At 38.5% G+C, this 18,964-nt stretch overlaps 1 protein-coding gene across 8 annotated transcripts in view; it reads left to right on the top strand.

The window, feature by feature from the left end:
- Nucleotides 1-18,964, top strand: part of LOC121554923 (PTB domain-containing engulfment adapter protein 1) — a 150,349-nt gene that overhangs the window by 101,683 nt on the left and 29,702 nt on the right. For 4 of the 8 annotated variants that reach the window (XM_041868637.2, XM_041868643.2, XM_041868631.2 and 1 more), the window contains exon 1: nucleotides 16,501-16,836. The exons of 1 other annotated variant lie outside the window; for it this stretch is intronic. In XM_041868637.2, coding sequence (XP_041724571.1) covers nucleotides 16,807-16,836 — 30 coding nt within the window. In that variant the 5' untranslated portion in view covers nucleotides 16,501-16,806. 3 more of the 8 variants (XM_041868659.2, XM_041868669.2, XM_041868675.2) reach the window with 3 other exon arrangements.

Below are 18,964 nucleotides of genomic sequence, written 5' to 3' on the forward strand. Positions count from 1 at the left end.
TTCATAAAAAATCCTACAATGTGATTTTCTGGATATTTTTTTCTCATTTTGTCTGTCATAGTTGACGTGTACCTATGATGAAAATTACATGCCTCTCTCATCTTTTTAAGTGGGAGAACTTGCACAATTGGTGGCTGACTAAATACTTTTTTCCCCCACTGTACCTATCCCATGGCATAGTGTTTATGAACTGACACGCAAAACGACACCGGATTCAAAAATTAGAATCTTTCAATTTAAATTATTATATAAAATTCTTGCTACCAATAGAATGTTATTCATATGGGGGATACAATCTTCCCAGCTCTGCAGATTTTGCTCTGAAGAGACAGAATCATTAGATCATTTGTTTTGGTTCTGTCCATTTGTAGCTTGTTTTTGGACACAGGTCCAGGAATGGCTAAAGGATTGCAATATTTACCTGGAGCTAACCTTGCAGATAGCATTACTGGGTGATCTGAAATGTCATAGTCAATCGATCAATAATATAATAATACTTTTAGCAAAAATGTTTATTTTTAATTCACAATCTGTAGAAGCAATGAGAATAGAAAGGTTCAGAACTTTTGTAAAACATCACAGTACGGTTGAAATATATATGGCAAATAGAAATCCTATATGGATGGTGTTAAGAGATAGATGGGAGGTATTGAATGGAGTTGAAGGATGGCACTAATAACAAATAACAACAAATAATAAGATAACTAATAATGTAAGCATACCGTGTCCATAATAAGTATATAGGTTGTATGTTGGGAGCTTTTGGGAAAGAGCACAGTTAGAAAGATATGGCATATAGAAGCAAACCGGATGGACATCATGAAAATTATTGGAGAGGTTGAGAGTAGAAGAAGTTCAGGAGCAATATTAAGCTGATCTACCCCCCAAAAAAAATAAAAAAATACTTTACATGTTGCGTTTATATTTTTGTTCAGTATAGATATATAGATGTCCTAGCCTTCTTCTTTCAGGTAATCCATTCAATGTAGTATTAGCCTTATATTTAACTAATGAATGTTGGGTTATGCATAAGCTTCTAAGTTACAGTGTATGTCTCTTGCACAAAACGCACCTGCGCTCCGCTGGCCACTCTCCTTAAAAAACACTCCTTGGGTCTTGGAGTCCCAGGAAAAGCTAGACTACAATAGCTAGCTGAAATTTTTTGCACCTCTTGTTTGCTGAATGTTAAATACAACGCACGATGGCAGTAGGCTGTACCAGTTATTGATTCAGACCCATAACCATTCAATCTTCGTGAAGAGAAGTGAAAGCCATTTGCATCTTATTGTAGTCCTATATTATTCAAGCACGTCATTACAATGATGAAGATTAGGACAACAAAACGTATTTCATTTAACTGTTGAAAGTTGCACAACATTAGGGGAAATATTTTGAAAGGTAGCCTTTTCTGTATGCACGTCGCACAACATTAGGGGAAATATTACGAAAGGTAGTCCAGTAATTATAAAAAAATGTAAAATGTTTTCAAAATGTTAATCAAATTGCTAGCCTATAATTGTAACTTTGTAAGCCTCATGTCCTGCATCAGCATAGCATGTTCTCTCCCAGCTTCATGGTTTGAACGAGGTGCGTAATTCCAGTCCATATATTACAGTATAATACAGTACAGTAATACAGCCCACACTCAAAATGATTAGCCTACTGGAGATTTTATTTTGTTTTGTTTACCTAAGAAAGCATAGCTACATCTATGGGCTTTTATGTTTTTCTGTCACACGTAATATAACGGCACAGTCATTTTATTTGGCCTTTTTTGGGCTTGGGCTCATAAAATGTCTAATTTATAGCTCATCAGGCTCAGGTAGCATCAGGCTTGAATTTTCATGCAGATCAAAGCTCTCATGAAATCCAGACATATTTATATGTTTTAGAATGACACTTCCGGTTTGGGCTGGAAATACCGGGTTACCCAGGAGAAAAGTGATTTATTCTGTAGCTCAGTTGATAGATAATGGCGCTTGCAACGCGTGGGTTCGATTCCCACGGGGGGCCAGTATGAAAAATGCATGCACTCAATAACTGTAAGTCGCTCTGGATAAGAGCGTCTGCTAAATGAGTAAAATGAAAAAGAAATCTGGGGATGGAACATTTGGAAAAATACAGGGAAAATATTCAACCCTAATCTCTACACCTGCCGCTCCAATTTATTCAGACAAATGTTAAGTGATCCCAGAGGTCACTCAGGGTAGCCCTCCCTTCCATTCGTATATACTACTAGGATATGGTGAACAACACCTTGCCTGCCTGCCTGCATGCGGTGCTCCCACAGCTTTGGAACTCCATGTAATGCATCAGCGGCAGATAATCGGATTTCCAATGACTACACGGGCAAATCTGCAATTCTAATGTACTTAATAAAAGGCTGCCAAATAGGTTAAGTAGAGGTTTTATTTCATCCTATATGGAACTGGCTCACTCATTAGATCCCATGGAGAAGCAATAGGCTACAGGCAAAAATCACTGAAAAAATCTGATCAATTGCTACACCCCCTCATGCAAATATGTTTGTCTCACTGTGTCTCACAGGTTAATGTGAAGATGGGCAATGGATTAAAATCAAAAGTTGCACAATGAATAGTTTCAACAGTGTGTGTATGTGTATGAGGGAGAGTGTGTGTATGGAGGGGGGTGCTGGGTTTTCTAAGGACAGGAAACCAAGGGAGCGAGTGGAGATTAGTGTTTTTCCAGCTATGTGTGTGGGTGTGTGATGGCTCTTGTGACATGAGTCTGTAGTGATGATACACAGTCCCCAAACTCTATCAACGCGATGATATCACAACATGAGAAAACCAACATTTCTGTGTTTGTGCATGTCTATTTAGTGCCAACCTACACAGATTTTGGTCCAAAACAATGTATGAAGAAGAAAAAATTGAGCGTTCAGCTTGCATTATTGACAGCAAAAACAAATACAACTATCTGGAAAACCTTTTCTCCTCAAATATAGTCATTGAATGAATCTTTTTTAATTTGTTGAAGAATACTGGCCAACCTCAACAGCAAAGTAGGCCCACGTTTTGCATACTGTATGTAAATATTGGAATAGGATGAAAGGTGTTTTATGCTGAAGGCATGTTTGATCATCTAACAAAGCATCTAATTAGATACCATTCTCTATGAAGCAAAGCTCCATTCAACTAATGCAAAGATGTGTTAGCGCTAACCTACTTTCCTGCTGAACCCTACTCATCTTCATCAGATATTACTTTGACATATTGAAAGTGGGCCAACTTCTTTACATTCACTTGAAGCACTTGAATGCTTCCAATGCATAGCATTCTATGAATACGCATTATACAACTACAAAGTAGAACACATGGAAATCCTGTCACATATAATCTTTGTAATCATCCAATCTAGAATGCGTTATTTAAGCCTTGGGAGAAAGTGTCACTGACGTACACTACCGGTCAAAAGTTTTAGAACACCTACTCATTCAAGGGTTTTTCTTTATTTTTACTATTTTCTACATTGTAGAATAATAGTGAAGACATCAAAACTATGAAATAACACATATGCCAAGAGTGTGCAAAGCTGTCATCAAGGCAAAGGGTGGCTATTTGAAGAATCTCAAATATAAAATATATTTTGATTTGTTTAACACTTTTTTGGGTACTACATGATTCCATATGTGTTATTTCATAGTTTTGATGTCTTCACTATTATTCTATAATTTAGAAAATAGTAAAAATAAAGAAAAACCCTTGAATGAGTAGTTGTTCTAAAACTTTTGACCGGTAGCGTATATATAATTGAATAAGTGATTTTCACATCACTGTTGTTATATGAAGCAACTTGCGTACCATTTTGAGATTTTAAGAACCATTAGGAAAGTTGATGGGGGTTAATAACTAAATGCTCCTGTCATGCAACGTCAAGGTAATTATAGCCACAAGTGTCAAATTGAATGTGTCCCAGTTTGTACCCAGAGGTCCTAAGGCAGTGTAAATTTGAAACTTGATAGAATGTTATTTGAGCTTGGAGTTAATCTCTATGTCAGCAAAAATTAACAGGCTAGAAAGTGTCAATGTCAATGAATTGTCACCAAAATTACTCTGCAGAATATCTGACCTTGTTGAATGCATTTGCCAAGATGCTTGACTGTGGCGGTCGAGGGGGATTATCTGTCATTGACACTATAGACATTGTGGATTTCGTGATGAAGCTGAAGCAAGATACAGGGGAAGCATTCAATTTATCAGGGCTCCCAGACAATGACCCTTGACAGATTAGATAATTTTGTCCATACATTTCAGAGAAGTTGACATGCCTTTCCAGAAATAGTGTGCTATGTCAGCTGTTTCCACTCTCTGTTTCCAAGATTCAAATGACCCCGTTGAGCAAGACTTCTACATTTATCTACATCTATTTTTGAATTGCATGTATTTTTTTGTACAGTGTCTCAATCCCCCCTCCCCCCCGTGGAATTACTGTCTCAGGAGGACAGTGCTTTCTGGATGTCGATGGCCTAATAACTGTTTAACTCTTAACTACTCACAATTAATAATTATCTCTGCTTGTGTGATTTATTTGGCTTTTTGTATGAACTCTAGACTCATGTGTTGAGTTACCCTTTTTCTGTGCCAGATTGTTCTGGTACATTGATATTGAGCTACGGTATGAAATAAACGGAACAATCTATTATGACAGTGGTATTATGAGGACTTATAGATTTGTTAGTTGATGATTTTTTATGGATTTTACTAATTTAATTGAAGGGATGCTATTCAGATCACACAGTGAATGGGAGTATAATAATACTTGGCAGGAGTCATAGAGTAACCTTGGGATGTGAGAACCACATTGCACACATACAGTGGGGGAAAAAAGTATTTAGTCAGCCACCAATTGTGCAAGTTCTCCCACTTAAAAAGATGAGAGAGGCCTGTAATTTTCATCATAGGTACACGTCAACTATGACAGACAAAATGAGAAAAAGAAATCCAGAAAATCACATTGTAGGATTTTTAATGAATTTATTAGCAAATTATGGTGGAAAATAAGTATATGGTCAATAACAAAAGTTTCTCAATACTTTGTTATATACCCTTTGTTGGCAATGACACAGGTCAAACGTTTTCTGTAAGTCTTCACAAGGTTTTCACACACTGTTGCTGGTATTTTGGCCCATTCCTCCATGCAGGTCTCCTCTAGAGCAGTAATGTTTTGGGGCTGTCGCTGGGCAACACGGACTTTCAACTCCCTCCAAAGATCTTCTATGGGGTTGAGATCTGGTTCTGGGATTTTTGCTCACTGTTCTTGTGATAATTTTGACCCCACAGGGTGAGATCTTGCGTGGAGCCCCAGATCGAGGGAGATTATCAGTGGTCTTGTATGTCTTCCATTTCCTAATAATTGCTCCCACAGTTGATTTCTTCAAACCAGGCTGCTTACCTATTGCAGATTCAGTCTTCCCAGCCTGGTGCAGGTCTACAATTTTGTTTCTGGTGTCCTTTGACAGCTCTTTGGTCTTGGCCATAGTGGAGTTTGGAGTGTGACTGTTTGAGGTTGTGGACAGGTGTCTTTTATACTGATAACAAGTTCAAACAGGTGCCATTAATACAGGTAACGAGTGGAGGACAGAGGAGCCTCTTAAAGAAGAAGTTACAGGTCTGTGAGAGCCAGAAATCTTGCTTGTTTGTAGGTGACCAAATACATATTTTCTACCATAATTTGCAAATAAATTCATTAAAAATCCTACAATGTGATTTTCTGGATTTTATTTTCTCAATTTGTCTGTCATAGTTGACGTGTACCTATGATGAAAATTACAGGCCTCTCTCATCTTTTTAAGTGGGAGAACTTGCACAATTGGTGACTGATTAAATACTTTTTTTCCCCACTGTATGTTCCACTTCTCTCTTAAGGTATTTGTCATATGTTGATAGATTTCAATGTATTATTTTGATCATTATATTTCTCTGATATTGAAGCTGTTGTTCAGTGTCCTCTGTTCTCTACTCTCCTGTGTAGCTTTGCAACACCATTTGTCAGTCCTCTATGTTGCTTTACTTATTGGAATATGTCTGTTTTTAATTTATCTCTGGTAGTCGCAGACATATACAGTACTGTAGGTGAGACTACTTTAATAATTTTCTCTGAGATGTGGTTTCATATTTTTTTGCTCAAGGACAGAGGAGTGCAAAGAACACACAGATGTGATTTATTTTTGTAATGGAAAAGTCAACACATGCCAGCACTTTTCATAACTTTGATACTAACAGTGTAGAGCATGGAATTTATAGCAATATTCATATTAATTGATTGATTGATTTACTGTATAATGTGCAACAATGCAACAACCCACTGGGCAAAAATTCCTAGAATCAGTGTTTTTTCCAACTCATTTCACCCACCAAAAATCAATGTGATGATGTTGAGTCAACGTAGAAAAGATTGTATTTGGAAAAAACGAATCAAAGTAAGGGAATTTTGTATTTTCTTCACCCAACTTCTTCACCCAACGACATGGTGAATTGTTTTGTTGATTTTACGTTGAATTCACGTTAGTTGAGAACTCAACCAAATGTAAATGAAAACTAGATGTTGAACTGACGTCTTTGCCCTCACTTACAGTATACAGTGCCTTCAGAAAGTATTAATACCATTTGACTCATTTCACATTTAGTTGTGTTACAGCCTGAATTCTAAATGTATTAAATTGTTGTTTTTTCTCACCCATCTACACACAATGACAAAGTGAAAACCTGTTTTTAGAAATTAAAAAAATTAAAATAAAAACGTATACAGAAATATCTAATTTACCTAAGTATTCACACCCCTGAGTCAATACATGTTAGAATCCCCTTTGGGGGGGATTAATGTGAGTCTTACAGCTTTGAGACTTTCTGGGTAAGTCTCTTAGAGTGTTGCACATCTGGATTGTACAATATTTGCACATTATTCTTTGAGCAATTCTTCACCCTCTGTCAAGTTGGTTGTTGATCATTATTAGACAGCCATTTTCAAGTCTTGTCATAGATTTTCAAGCCAATTTAAGTAAAAAATGTAACTAGGCCACTCAGGAACATTCAATGTTGTCTTGGTAAGCAACTCCAGTGTATATTTGGCCTTGTGTTAAAGGTTATTGTCCTGCTGAAAGGTGAATTGGTCTCCCAGTGTCTGTTGGAAAGCAGACTGAACCAGGTTTTCCTCTAGGATTTTGCCTGTGCTTAGCTTTATTCCCTTTATTCCCTTTATTTATTTTTTTAACTCCCTAGTCCTTGCCGATGACAAGCATACCCATAACATGATGCAGCCACCACCATGCTTGAAAATATGTAGAGTGGCACTCAGTGATGTGTTGTGTTAGATTTGCCCCAAACATAACACTTTTTATTCAGGACACAAAGTGAATTTCTTTGCCACATTCTTTAACAGTTTTACATTAGTGCCTGTACTGTACATAATATTTTTACTGTACAGGCTTCCTTCTTTCCATTCTGTAATGTAGGTTAGTGTTATGGAGTAACTACAGTTTTCTCCAATCACAGCCATTAAACTCTAACTGTTTTAAAGTCACCATTGGCCTCATGGTGAAATCCCTGAGTGGTTTCCTTCCTCTCCGACAACTGAGTTAGAAAGGACGTCTGTGCCTTTGTAGTGACTGGCTGTATTCATACACCATCCAAAGTGTCATTAATAACTTCACCGTGCTCAAACTGACATTCAGTGTCTGCTTTTTTTATTTTGACCCATCTACCAATAGGTGCCCTTCTTTGCGAGGCATTGGAAAATGTCTCTGGTCTTTGTAGTTTAGTCTGTGTTTGAAATTCACTGCTCGACTGATGGATCTTACAAATAATTGTATGTGTGGGGTACAAAGATGAGCTTTTCATTTTAAAGTAATTTATTTTAAAAATCTAAAAACGTAGTTCCACTTTAACGTTATGGTGTATTGTGTGGAGGCAAGAGACACAAAATCTCAATTGAATCCATTTTAAATTCCTGCTGTAACACAACAAAATGTGGAAAAAGTCAAGGGGTGTGAATACTTTATGAAGGCACTGTATATTGTTGACATCACCTCAGACAATAGCAAGACATCTGTCATTCTCCATTCAAGTCACTTTATTGTGCCATCCCTGTGCTCTCATCTCAAAAACCTTTCAAACTTTTATGGTGAGTGGTGGTAGATATGATCTCTGAAAATAAATATGAGATACGATTCCAAGAAGATATATTGCTGTGACCTTTTGAAAGCCTTGAAACTATTGACATACCCTGAAGACATCTGTTATTTTCTGAGGAATATCTGAGACACTACTCGATCACTTATACTTATTTGCAAAGGCAAAGGGCCGGTGTATTTTTTATCAGGTATGTAACTGCTTGGTTGGAACAAAAGCCTGCACCCACACTGGCTATCTGTGGATAAGATCAAACCCTGATCTAAGCAGTTTGAAAGCAACAGCTACTGTGAGAGTGACATCAATGGGTCTCTCTGGCAGCGTTTACACAGGCAGCCCAATTCTAATTGGACTTTTGACTAATCAGATCAGCTCTGAATTGGGCTGCCTGTGTAAACGCAGCTCAGATTCATGTTGAAACTCATTTCATAATTTTGAAAGAGGTATCCCTTTGTTTTCGTTAATGCATAATACCACATGCATACAAAGTAACACCGTTACAAATTTGAGACTACAGAAGTTCCATCCCTAACTTGGGCAAAGGGTCGATCAAACCCATTATAATGACACTGTGATAGATGAAAATGTCCTCTCCCTGCGTTTGGTTCACCTCCAGTCCAGGGTTCCTTCCTAAACTACTGCTAATTGCCAATTAGGTTTCCTTCTCACAGTGTTTACTTCTCCCACATTACTCCCTCATTACATTCCATAGCAGAGCAGCCAGCTAGACAAATTATTCCATAAAGAAATAGCAGCCGTTAACCCCTCTGCTACATCAACTCCATGTAATGGACACTAATATTCTCAGAGAATTCTGTATGCAGGCCTACATTCAATTTCACTGTTCTGGAAGTGGTGGATTAGCCTAAAGCTTTGGACACAACAGCTGTGTATTGATAAAATAACACAGTCCCAGCAGATGGTGGTTGTGCCACTAACCATAAGATGTTTTGGATGTGGGGGAAACCAGTTGTTCTTATGAGCATTCAGGACTGCTTATGCTGCTGGATCAGCATGCATGACCTTGGGACAGCTTGGGAATTGGCCCTGGGAAGTGGATGACTCTATCTGATTGGCTGTCATGTTTTATTGTTGGAGGGAGATACAGCAAAATCCCTAGTGACCGTTGGATAAAGTAGTGTTTTCTAGCTTCTATCTAGACAATAATACCTGACACAACATATGATTTGAGCAACTCTATGTGCAGAGGACTAGTGTTGGTATGCGTTGCGAAGATATTTGAGTTTGCAGGACCACCAATACATAATGGCCCACAGCTTGTCTGTATGCACAATATAATTGTCTATGAAGTTTGATTTCAATACATTTTGTACAATTGAACAGAATCAACAGTTGGCTCAGCTGTCAAACATTTCCCCCCTCCAAATATTTCTACTTTCATTTTGTTTGCTTTTATGTAAGGACATGTTTTTCAACAAGCATAGCCTGAATCCATTTATAACTATAGTTAGAAAGACCGCGAGACTATAAGATAGCTTCCTTTTCTGCTTTGTGTGCTCTAGTTTGGGACTGTGACATAAAGACCTAACACAACGTTTCCTGCCCTGTAGCATACCATGGTTGAAAACAAATGCTCAGCTGAAACAGCTGAAGCCTTACCTCAAAGATGTACCTCAAAGATGTCCACCTCTATGCGGACAACACCATTTTGTATACATCTGGCCCTTCATTGGACACTGTGTTAACAAACCTCCAAACGAGCTTCAACGCCATACAACACTTTCCGTAGCCTCCAACTGCTCTTAAACACTAGTAAAACTAAATGCATGCTCTTCAACCGAACGCTGCTTGCACCCGCCCACCCGACTAGAATCACTACTCTCGGCGGGTCTGACCTAGAGTATGTGGACAACTACAAATACCTAGGTGTCTGGTTAGACTGTAAACTCTCCTTCCAGACTCACATTAAGCATCTCCAATCAAAAGTTAGATCTAGAATCAGCTTCCTATTTCGCAACAAAGCCTCCTTCACTCATGCTGCCAAACATGCCCTCGTAAAACTGACTATCCTACCGACCCTTGACTTCGGCGATGTCATTTACAAAATAGCCTCCAACACTCTACTCAGCAAATTGGATGTAGTCTATCACAGTGCCATCCGTTTTGTCACCAAAGCCCCATATACTACCCACCATTGTGACCTGTACGCTCTTGTTGGCTGGCCCGCACTACATATTCGTCGCCAAACTCACTGGCTCCAGGTCATCTATAAATCACTGCTAGGCAAATCCCTGTCTTATCTTAGCTCACTGGTCACCATAGCAACACCCACCTGTATATCTCACTGGTCATCCCCAAAGCCAACACCTCCTTTGGCCGCCATTCCTTCCAGTTCTCTGCTGCCAATGACTGGAACGAATTGCAAAAATCTCTGAAGCTGGAGGCTCTTATCTCCCTCACTAACTTTAAGCGTCAGTTGTCAGAGCAGCTTACCGATCACTGCACCTGTACACAGCCATTCTGAAATTAGCCCACCTAACTACCTCATCCCCATATTGTTATTTATTTTGCTCATTTGCACTCCAGTATCTCTATTTGCACATCATCTTTTGCACATCTATCATTCCAGTGTTAATACGAAATGTTAACTATTTTGCACTATGGCCTATTTATTGCCTTCCCTCCATAACTTACTACATTCGCACACACTCTATATATATTTTCTGTTGTATTTTTGACTTTATGTTTTGTTTACCCCATATGTAACTCTGTGTTGTTGTTTTTATTGCACTGCTTTGCTTTATCTTGGCCAGGTCGCAGTTGTAAATGAGAACTTGTTCTCAACTGGCTTACCTGGTTATATAAAGGTGAAATAAAAAATAAAAATAAATGTGCTTGCAGTTTTCAGGAAAGGGCTGGCTTTGTTGACTTACGTTGGAGATTTAGACTGGGGGGTGGAAAACAAAATCAAAGCCCAAATGCTCCTGGTCACTTTATGTGGAAAATATGTACACAGGTTCGGGCATAAGAGTATAAAAACATGTTTGTTTGCTTTCTTTCTTGGTGTAGTAGAGTATTGTACAATGGATACTGCTCAACCAAAATATCTCTGCAGTTCACAAAATATCTCCCATGTCTGTGGTAAACCAAAGTGTAAACAGATGGTGAGTGTGTTTTATTGTTGTACCTCCGGTTGATGTCATGGCCGTGCAACGTGTGATGACCGAGGGAGTTTCCTGACAACTGGCCTCTCATAACCAAAACTTTGTTTGTACTCTAGAATTAGACTCAGCTGACATTTCCGGTGTTTATAAAAATGTATATTGTTGATTCGCCAGTCACACAACTCACACTCTTCAATGTAGACACTCTGGCCTTTCGAGCTGTCTAGAAAGCGAGACCGTGTCTTACAGGGCCGTACACAGACCTTTCAGGTGGACAGGTCCTCAAACTGAAAAAGGGCACCCCAAAAACGACTTTCATAATTCATATCTCGAAATTCATAACATAGCAATTGACTCAGTTGTGAACATTTTTTAATTTTTGAGCAAAGGCCTATTTATATCTGCGACAACACACTCACTCATCACAAACTGTAAGCAAGCTAGTTACAGTGCCTCCTAAAGACATAATTGACATCGGGAAACGAGTGTGGGCTATCAGCTGATCATTGATGTTGATGTATATCTGCTATTTTTTTTATATATTTTTTTTACTGATTGTGATTTATCTTCAATGCTCTTAAATAATAACTACATAATATAATATTCATAATCTTCTAACTCAAGATATAAGGCTGGCTGGCTAGTGGTTTGCGTGGATATTTTAGTATAAGATGGTTAGCTAGAGTTTAGACTACCTGTTTTGCTGCTGCTGACTGAGGAAGGGAAGGAGTTGGGTTGGATCATTGATGCAGCCACTCCTCTCTGTCTTTCTGCCTCTCTCTGTTGTGCGTATCAGCCAACCAGACTGATATTGATGATGATGTAAATCAAGTGTTATCAAGTGTTAATCAAATGTTATGCTGCTGTGGCAGTAGGGCTGGGAATTGCCAGGGACCTCACAATACGTTATTATCACGATGCTTAGGTGCCGATACGATATGCTTTGCGAGTCTCACGATTCTATATGTATTGCGATTCGATACTGTGATTTTATTGCGATTCGATGTTCCAAACATATTGTTCACCATATTGCTGCTGCAGCGGGACAGTTGAGAGCCATGAGAAAATTAGTTTAGATCAGTCATGGAAATAAAAGTGCTGAAAACAAATTGGCTCCCTATTTAAAAAGACGATGGCGAACAAGCTATGAAGGAAAATACTAGAGTTTTGCCAACTAGTGCAAAAATGATATTGCGATGTTTTCAAAACTAAACAATATATCGTCAAAAATAATATTTCGATACGTAACTGTATCCGCCATCACTATGTGGCAGTACTTAAAGCTGCAATATGTAACTTTTTGGGCGACCCGACCAAATTCACATAGAAATGTGAGTTATAGATCTATCATTTTCATTGAGAGCAAGTCTAAGAACCGGCAGATCTGTTCTATGTGCGCTATTTCTATGCTTCCTGTTCTTAAGTTTAGTTTTTATGTCTCTTACTTTCGGTTTTGTACACAAGCTTCAAGCAGCTGAAAATACAATATTTCTGGTAAGGGAAAAAATATTTCACAGCGGTTTAGATGGTACACTTACCACATTTACATGTGCACAATATTCCAGATAGTAGCTCATATCCCGCTTAAGGTCTTTTTCGGGATAAGATGTTTACATGCAACTTTGATATCCCGCTCACGAGTATCCCTGTAACCATGAATAAACAGAATATTCCTCATTTAAGATCATATGGGTTAAATGGAATAGTAACTGAAATATGGACACTGACTGTAGGCCTATAACCTCTCACATGTAGCATAATAACTCCTGCAGAATTATGCATTTCTTGCAGTAAAATGATACAACAAATGTTAATTTTGTCTTGGGAAAAGGAGTGAAGAAATATGATTTCTTTCTTTCTCTTGAGAAAATGTAAATGCGCGTGTAATGTGTTATCTTTGACACTGTTATGCAAGCAGACAGTATTTCAACCACATAACATTTGCACCCAAGATGAACTTAAGTCTTATCAGAAATGTTTTTCATCATTTTCTCAGCTTTTAATTTCCTTAAAACCGGTCAAACTGATGACATTTGGACATTTTGCACAATACCAATCTTTCCACTATTTAGGTTATTGCGTTTTCTTCCCGGTCCCTAAACGAAACAGACAACTTTTCCAGTGTTAACTATATTACTAATGCATTTGTTCTATCGATGTAAGACATTATTCTGGTGAGCACTACTTTATTTAGTCTTCTGGGGCAACAAGTTATGACAGAAGACAAGCTGCATGTACAAATGTTGGAAATTATAATATGGCCTACCAAATGTCTGAAATTATAAGCAGAAAGTTGTCTAAATTAGGGGTGAATGTAGCCAGTAAGCTATACGGTCCAGTACGGAGTATCAGAAAAATAAATTATTATGGACTTATGGTGGATCAAACTGCGCAGGTAGCCTAATTTTTGAAGTGATTTGTTTGACAATCAGATGAAAAGATTACACAACCCTTCATGATATGCGAAACTGATCCTGCTGCAGACAGCGAAAAACAACACTAAACGGGAAAAGATGTTTACCTGCCACAGTATCCCGTCTAAGTTCAGCATATCCCAGGGATCTTATCCGGGTTTCTCATAACCGGGATTCTAACTTTTTCGGGTTATTGTAAACGGGATAGGATGTTTATATGCATCAACTCAAAAACAGAATATTTGAGTATCCCGAATAATAACGGGATATTGGCGTGCAGGTAAATGTGGTTACTGATTCTCTACACTATACTTGCTTGTTTTGTCACATAAACTGAAATTAGGTCAACTATTAGAATAAAAAAGGAAATGACGGAGCGATTTCTGCATAGTACATCTTTAAACTAGGTATCTAGCTACACACACTCGACTGGTGATCCGCATGTCAAGTCATGCATGTTTGGATACCTGACGCGCGCGAGCTCTATACAGGGCAGACCAACAGGCGCAACCAACGGACGGGGTGGCAGACTTGATGGCGTCACAATGACTTGTTGGCAATGGATTCAGAACAACAACAACAGTGCTGGGCACAGGTTGACTCCTATCTGTGCACGTGCCTGGTGTGTTACCAGTAAGTCCTCCAATTACTGATGAATATAGCCTGCAAGAGGCCGCTCCGTTTTCACCTTTTACCTAACACTAAAATCCATGCTTGTTCTTACAAGCTTGCCAGGCTTGTAGAATCAGCAAGAAATGCCAGTGTGTGACCTATTGTGTTTTCTGTGGTTCAATTTGGTCGCACATTGATTTTGGTTTGATATGTCTCTGTAAATTGAATGTTGATAAACTTGGAGTAATGTTTGTTAGCAACTGACTATTCATAATATCATTGTGTGGAGTATAGCACCTATTAAACAGATCATTAATAAAATAATATGAGTGAGTTAGCATATTTTGTATTTATTTGTTTCAAAAACAATTACCAGTGTGTGAAATTCTTTATTTAGTCTGTGTTTCCCTAACTTGAGGAATCAGAAAAGTCAAACGCAAATTGCCCAAGAACACTGATATTACCCACTCTACATCTTAGGATAACTTTAAAGTCTTGGGGATATCAATCTGGGGATTGATATTGATCTGAGAGAAGTTAAGTAGATTTATGAGGTTTTCCAAGGTGCCTTTGCAGACATTGTGAAAAGCGCTGCCATGGTATAAATTAGCCACAGTAGATGTAATGTTTTAAGCGTGGCAATTGGTTTAGAGGTGTGAAAGTGTCAATCTTATTTATACTGTAGTGCTGGGAGTAAATGTTATTTTGGTCATAGTCATTTATGTTTTTACTCATAGATACATGTCCCTGATAGTGTCAAAAATACTGTATGTGGTGAAACACTAAAGTTTCAGTTAATCATGAGATCTTTTAACTTTATAGAGAAGGTGCGTTGGTATCAGCGGATCTTGTAATGGCTGGAAATTCTCTTCATACGTGATCTTATACTTTGCGATGTGTTGAAGGGCCTCCACTTTTAGAGCTGGCAAATGTCTGCACAAACCTTTTAACACCATACCTCACCCCAGCTGTCCATACAAGACCGAAATATGAAATGATGGAGGACGAAAAAGAGCAAACCGTTAGGAAAATAAAGTGTGAACAGAACCTCAGAATCATGAGAGCAGGTCCCTTCATGTTTTAAATGGTACTCAGAAAGCAGAAACCTGGGAACTCCCAGCCAAAACAATCATGGCACCACATTGGGCCTGTATTCAATCCAAACCTATAGAACCTTCCCTAGAGCGAGAAGGTATGTTTGAATTAACATGCAATTTAGTTTATTTTTGTTTCACACTGTAAACTGGGTTTGGTTTCGAACATGACTTGCAGTGCAAGAATCCCAGGAAATCTGGTTACCAGCTTTGATTGAATAAGGACCCTAATGTCAGATAACCTTGACCTCTCACCAACAAGAAGACACAATGGCTTTTGATCAATGGTGTTTGTTTGTCAGTTTCAGCCATGTGTTTTCCTGCCTGATGCCCTGCCTGATGAGCAGTTCATCTCCAAGCGTTGAATAAGACATGGAAGTGTCAGATTTCACAAAGGTATAACACAGTTCAAGCTGCTAGGATCCACTGTTCCTACGCTCAAGTATTTCTACAGCTGCAGTAGAAACCCTTTTTCACAGAATATTGTCTTCCCCAATTCTCAAAACGAAGCATTTTCTTTAGCTTATTTTTTTTATAGATTCAGGGTTTCTTTTCAGGCACATTACATTGTGATTTGAATACCTAAAGGCAAAAAGACATATTGGCAGGTCTCTCCAAAAGGGATATAAGTCAAAGAGATTTACAGTTTGGACTGAAACCTCTGGAATTTTCCTCTTTCTTTAGAGATCTTTTTTTTTTTTTTTTACATCCTCCCAGAAAAGTTGCTAAAAAAACTACTTTTGCATAAATTGTAGGTGGAGGTATTTTGACTCTGAAATTCATGTATCGTGTTTCTGTAAAAAAGCCCTTGTTGGAGTTTTCCAAACCCATCATCTCCTCTACCGCAGTCCTGAATGTATCACCATCTGGCCCACAGCTGAAAACTATTAGACTGTGCTGGAACTTCCTTCTTCTCAGTATTCCACCCGGTTTCAAAGCAAGTAAGTCACTTTTATTTTGGTCCTGCTGCTTGGTCGTCTTTGCATGTTTCTGTAATACCACTCCAAAGCCACTCTTATTTTAGTTCCTCTGGGCAACAGGGTAAAGGATCGCTGTGCTTGGCTTAGGATCCCGGCTGATTCAACTGTGGAATGTTGGGGTAAATTAATAAACAGATTGTTTTGGCAATGTCTAACGTGTTGCACTTAGCAAGCTAAATTCCAGAGCGGGTGAAAGCGAGTGGAGAAACAAAGAAGCATTGTTGTTTTCCGAGCTGCATTATTTTAGGGGACAGCAGTGCGTGTTTTCATCCCATGTCAAAAGCTGGATGCCTTTTAGTGCATATGGCTCAGATTAGCGGCAGCTGGAGAGGCTTTATAGGGGACATAAACTTTTATTTTTTTCTACCATTCTTTTTCCATTAAGTGTCACGTTTTCACACTGCTTTTTGTTTGCGGATTGCTTTTTGGGCATGAGAGAATACTTGTTCCTTGGGGTCAAAGTAGGTACATTTTGTTTCCCAAAAGTTTGTTTCCCAACCTAAATTCAAACTGTTTGAGTTACTGGAGTTGAATTGCGCAACTGACAGCATGTTTGTCTGAGCAAATGGCCAATGATAAACCTAATTTATGAGTTTATGCCACATTTAGTGAAATATTTGCTTATACGTGTTTGACTCATTATGTAGCAGTAATGCAAAATACATACATACATTCTGGTATGTTATTAGTGTTGAATGATTGTATTGATTGTTATTGTTTTTGTCTTTCAAACATTGAGCTTTATATGTTTGCACATCTTTGCTCCCAACTAATATAACTTTTACTGTGTGTTATACACTGATGGGAAGCTGTTTAACCATGTCTCTAAAGTGTCAAGTGGCATTATTTATGTTCCATTTCCTTTGATTATCAGACCTGATAGTGTTTATTCACTACTGTAAGTGCTCAGAGCATTAGTGTGTCCTCAGATGCTTTCGGCCACGTGAGCGTACTGTAAACTATGGTCTTTGTCGTCCCTCCTAAATAGCAGTGGGGAAGTTTGAGACTGTGCTAAGATTGGGGATACGGTTCTCCCAAGACAGGGTGAATCACCAACCCAGGAAGCCATTAAAAAGAGCAAACACAGCTTCTGTCAATCATAATGAGTGACATCACAGCCAGGCATACACAGTCCAACAGTATAGTAAGAAAACATCCACTGTTAGAGGGTATTGCAGTCTGCTCCCCTATATTCCCTTAGTGGTTGCCGTTAGATATAGGCTAGCGCTTAATTGTGCCTCTGGATAATTCTATTTTTGCGGTCAGTCTTTTGGAAGAAAAGTTATTGATTTGAATTGGGTTGACTGATATGATTCTGCTAAAATAGTGACTCCAATTGAGTGTAGGTCATGTGTATCTTAGTCCTGACCTTTCAACGCAATTCATTGAATCTGTGTTAGAAGAGGAGTTCAAACCAAGTTCAGACTGTAAACAGTGAAGCCACATAAACAAAATGGAATGGTGTAGTAGTAGGCATTATAGGCAGTAATGCAGCGAGATATTGGCATGAACAAACAGCCCACAAGGGGGAGAAAATGATATTGTTACTTGAATAGACAGATACAGCCACTTACTCCAGCTATCCATGGCACATTATTTTGACTGTGTTCTCACCTTTAATGACATAATACTGCAGTGTGACTTGGTAGAGTTTTGGGATAGAGGGAATTAGGGAAACAGTTTTGCTCCCAGCATTCAAAAGAGTGTGTTTGAATACACTGTAAAGTGTAGCCCAGTTCTTAATCAATTGACTTGAACTAGGCCAATTCGATTGAATTAAGTTTTGTGAAGTTAGTTGCTTTGCTTGAATATAGCTTTATGTTTTGTGCACATTTTCATTGAAATGTCATGGAAGGGATACTTTAGGTTTAATTTCATTAGTTAGGGTTTTATACCTTGGTGCCCCTGGTCATGAGTTGGCTTAAGGTTAGTCCCTGAAATAAATGACTTCCTGTGGAAATAGGTCGAGGTGGAAGTTGTTCTTATAGCTGTGGTCTGTGGGCCTAAAGTCCTGTTGGTTAACATCAGGATCAGGAGAGAGAAGGTACAGGTACAGCACTCAGGGAACACTTCCCCTTGAGCATTGGTCTAAAGAATAATCAATCCGTACGCTCCAGTGAGTGATACATATGGTTGTCCAGATATCCGCTGTTGATTGTAGTAGGCTATTATTTAAAGGCCCAGTGTGGTCAAAAACATGATTTTCCTGTGTTTTATATATATATATATATCTCCACACTCTGAGGTTGGAATAATACTGTGAAATTGTCGAAATGATGATAATGCCCATTTAGTATAAGAGTTGTTTGAAAAGACCGCCTGAAATTTCTGTCTGTTTTGGTGGGATGGAGTTTTGGCCTGCCTGGTAATATTCCCCTCCCAAACTCAGACCACTCCCAGGCAGTCCTAGCAACATTTTTGCTTGAGAAATGTATCTTCGCTAAGAAGCTATTTTTGTTTCTTTGTTTTCAATTAAAATGATCAAAATCACAGTAAGGTACTTAATTGTTACCCAGAAATTATTTGATATTGAGATAAAAACAGCTGCATTGGACCTTTAAGTAAATTTGAAAAACAGATGTTTTCTCA

The sequence above is a fragment of the Coregonus clupeaformis genome, chromosome 4 (assembly GCF_020615455.1).
Source record: "Coregonus clupeaformis isolate EN_2021a chromosome 4, ASM2061545v1, whole genome shotgun sequence".
NCBI lineage: Eukaryota > Metazoa > Chordata > Actinopteri > Salmoniformes > Salmonidae > Coregonus > Coregonus clupeaformis.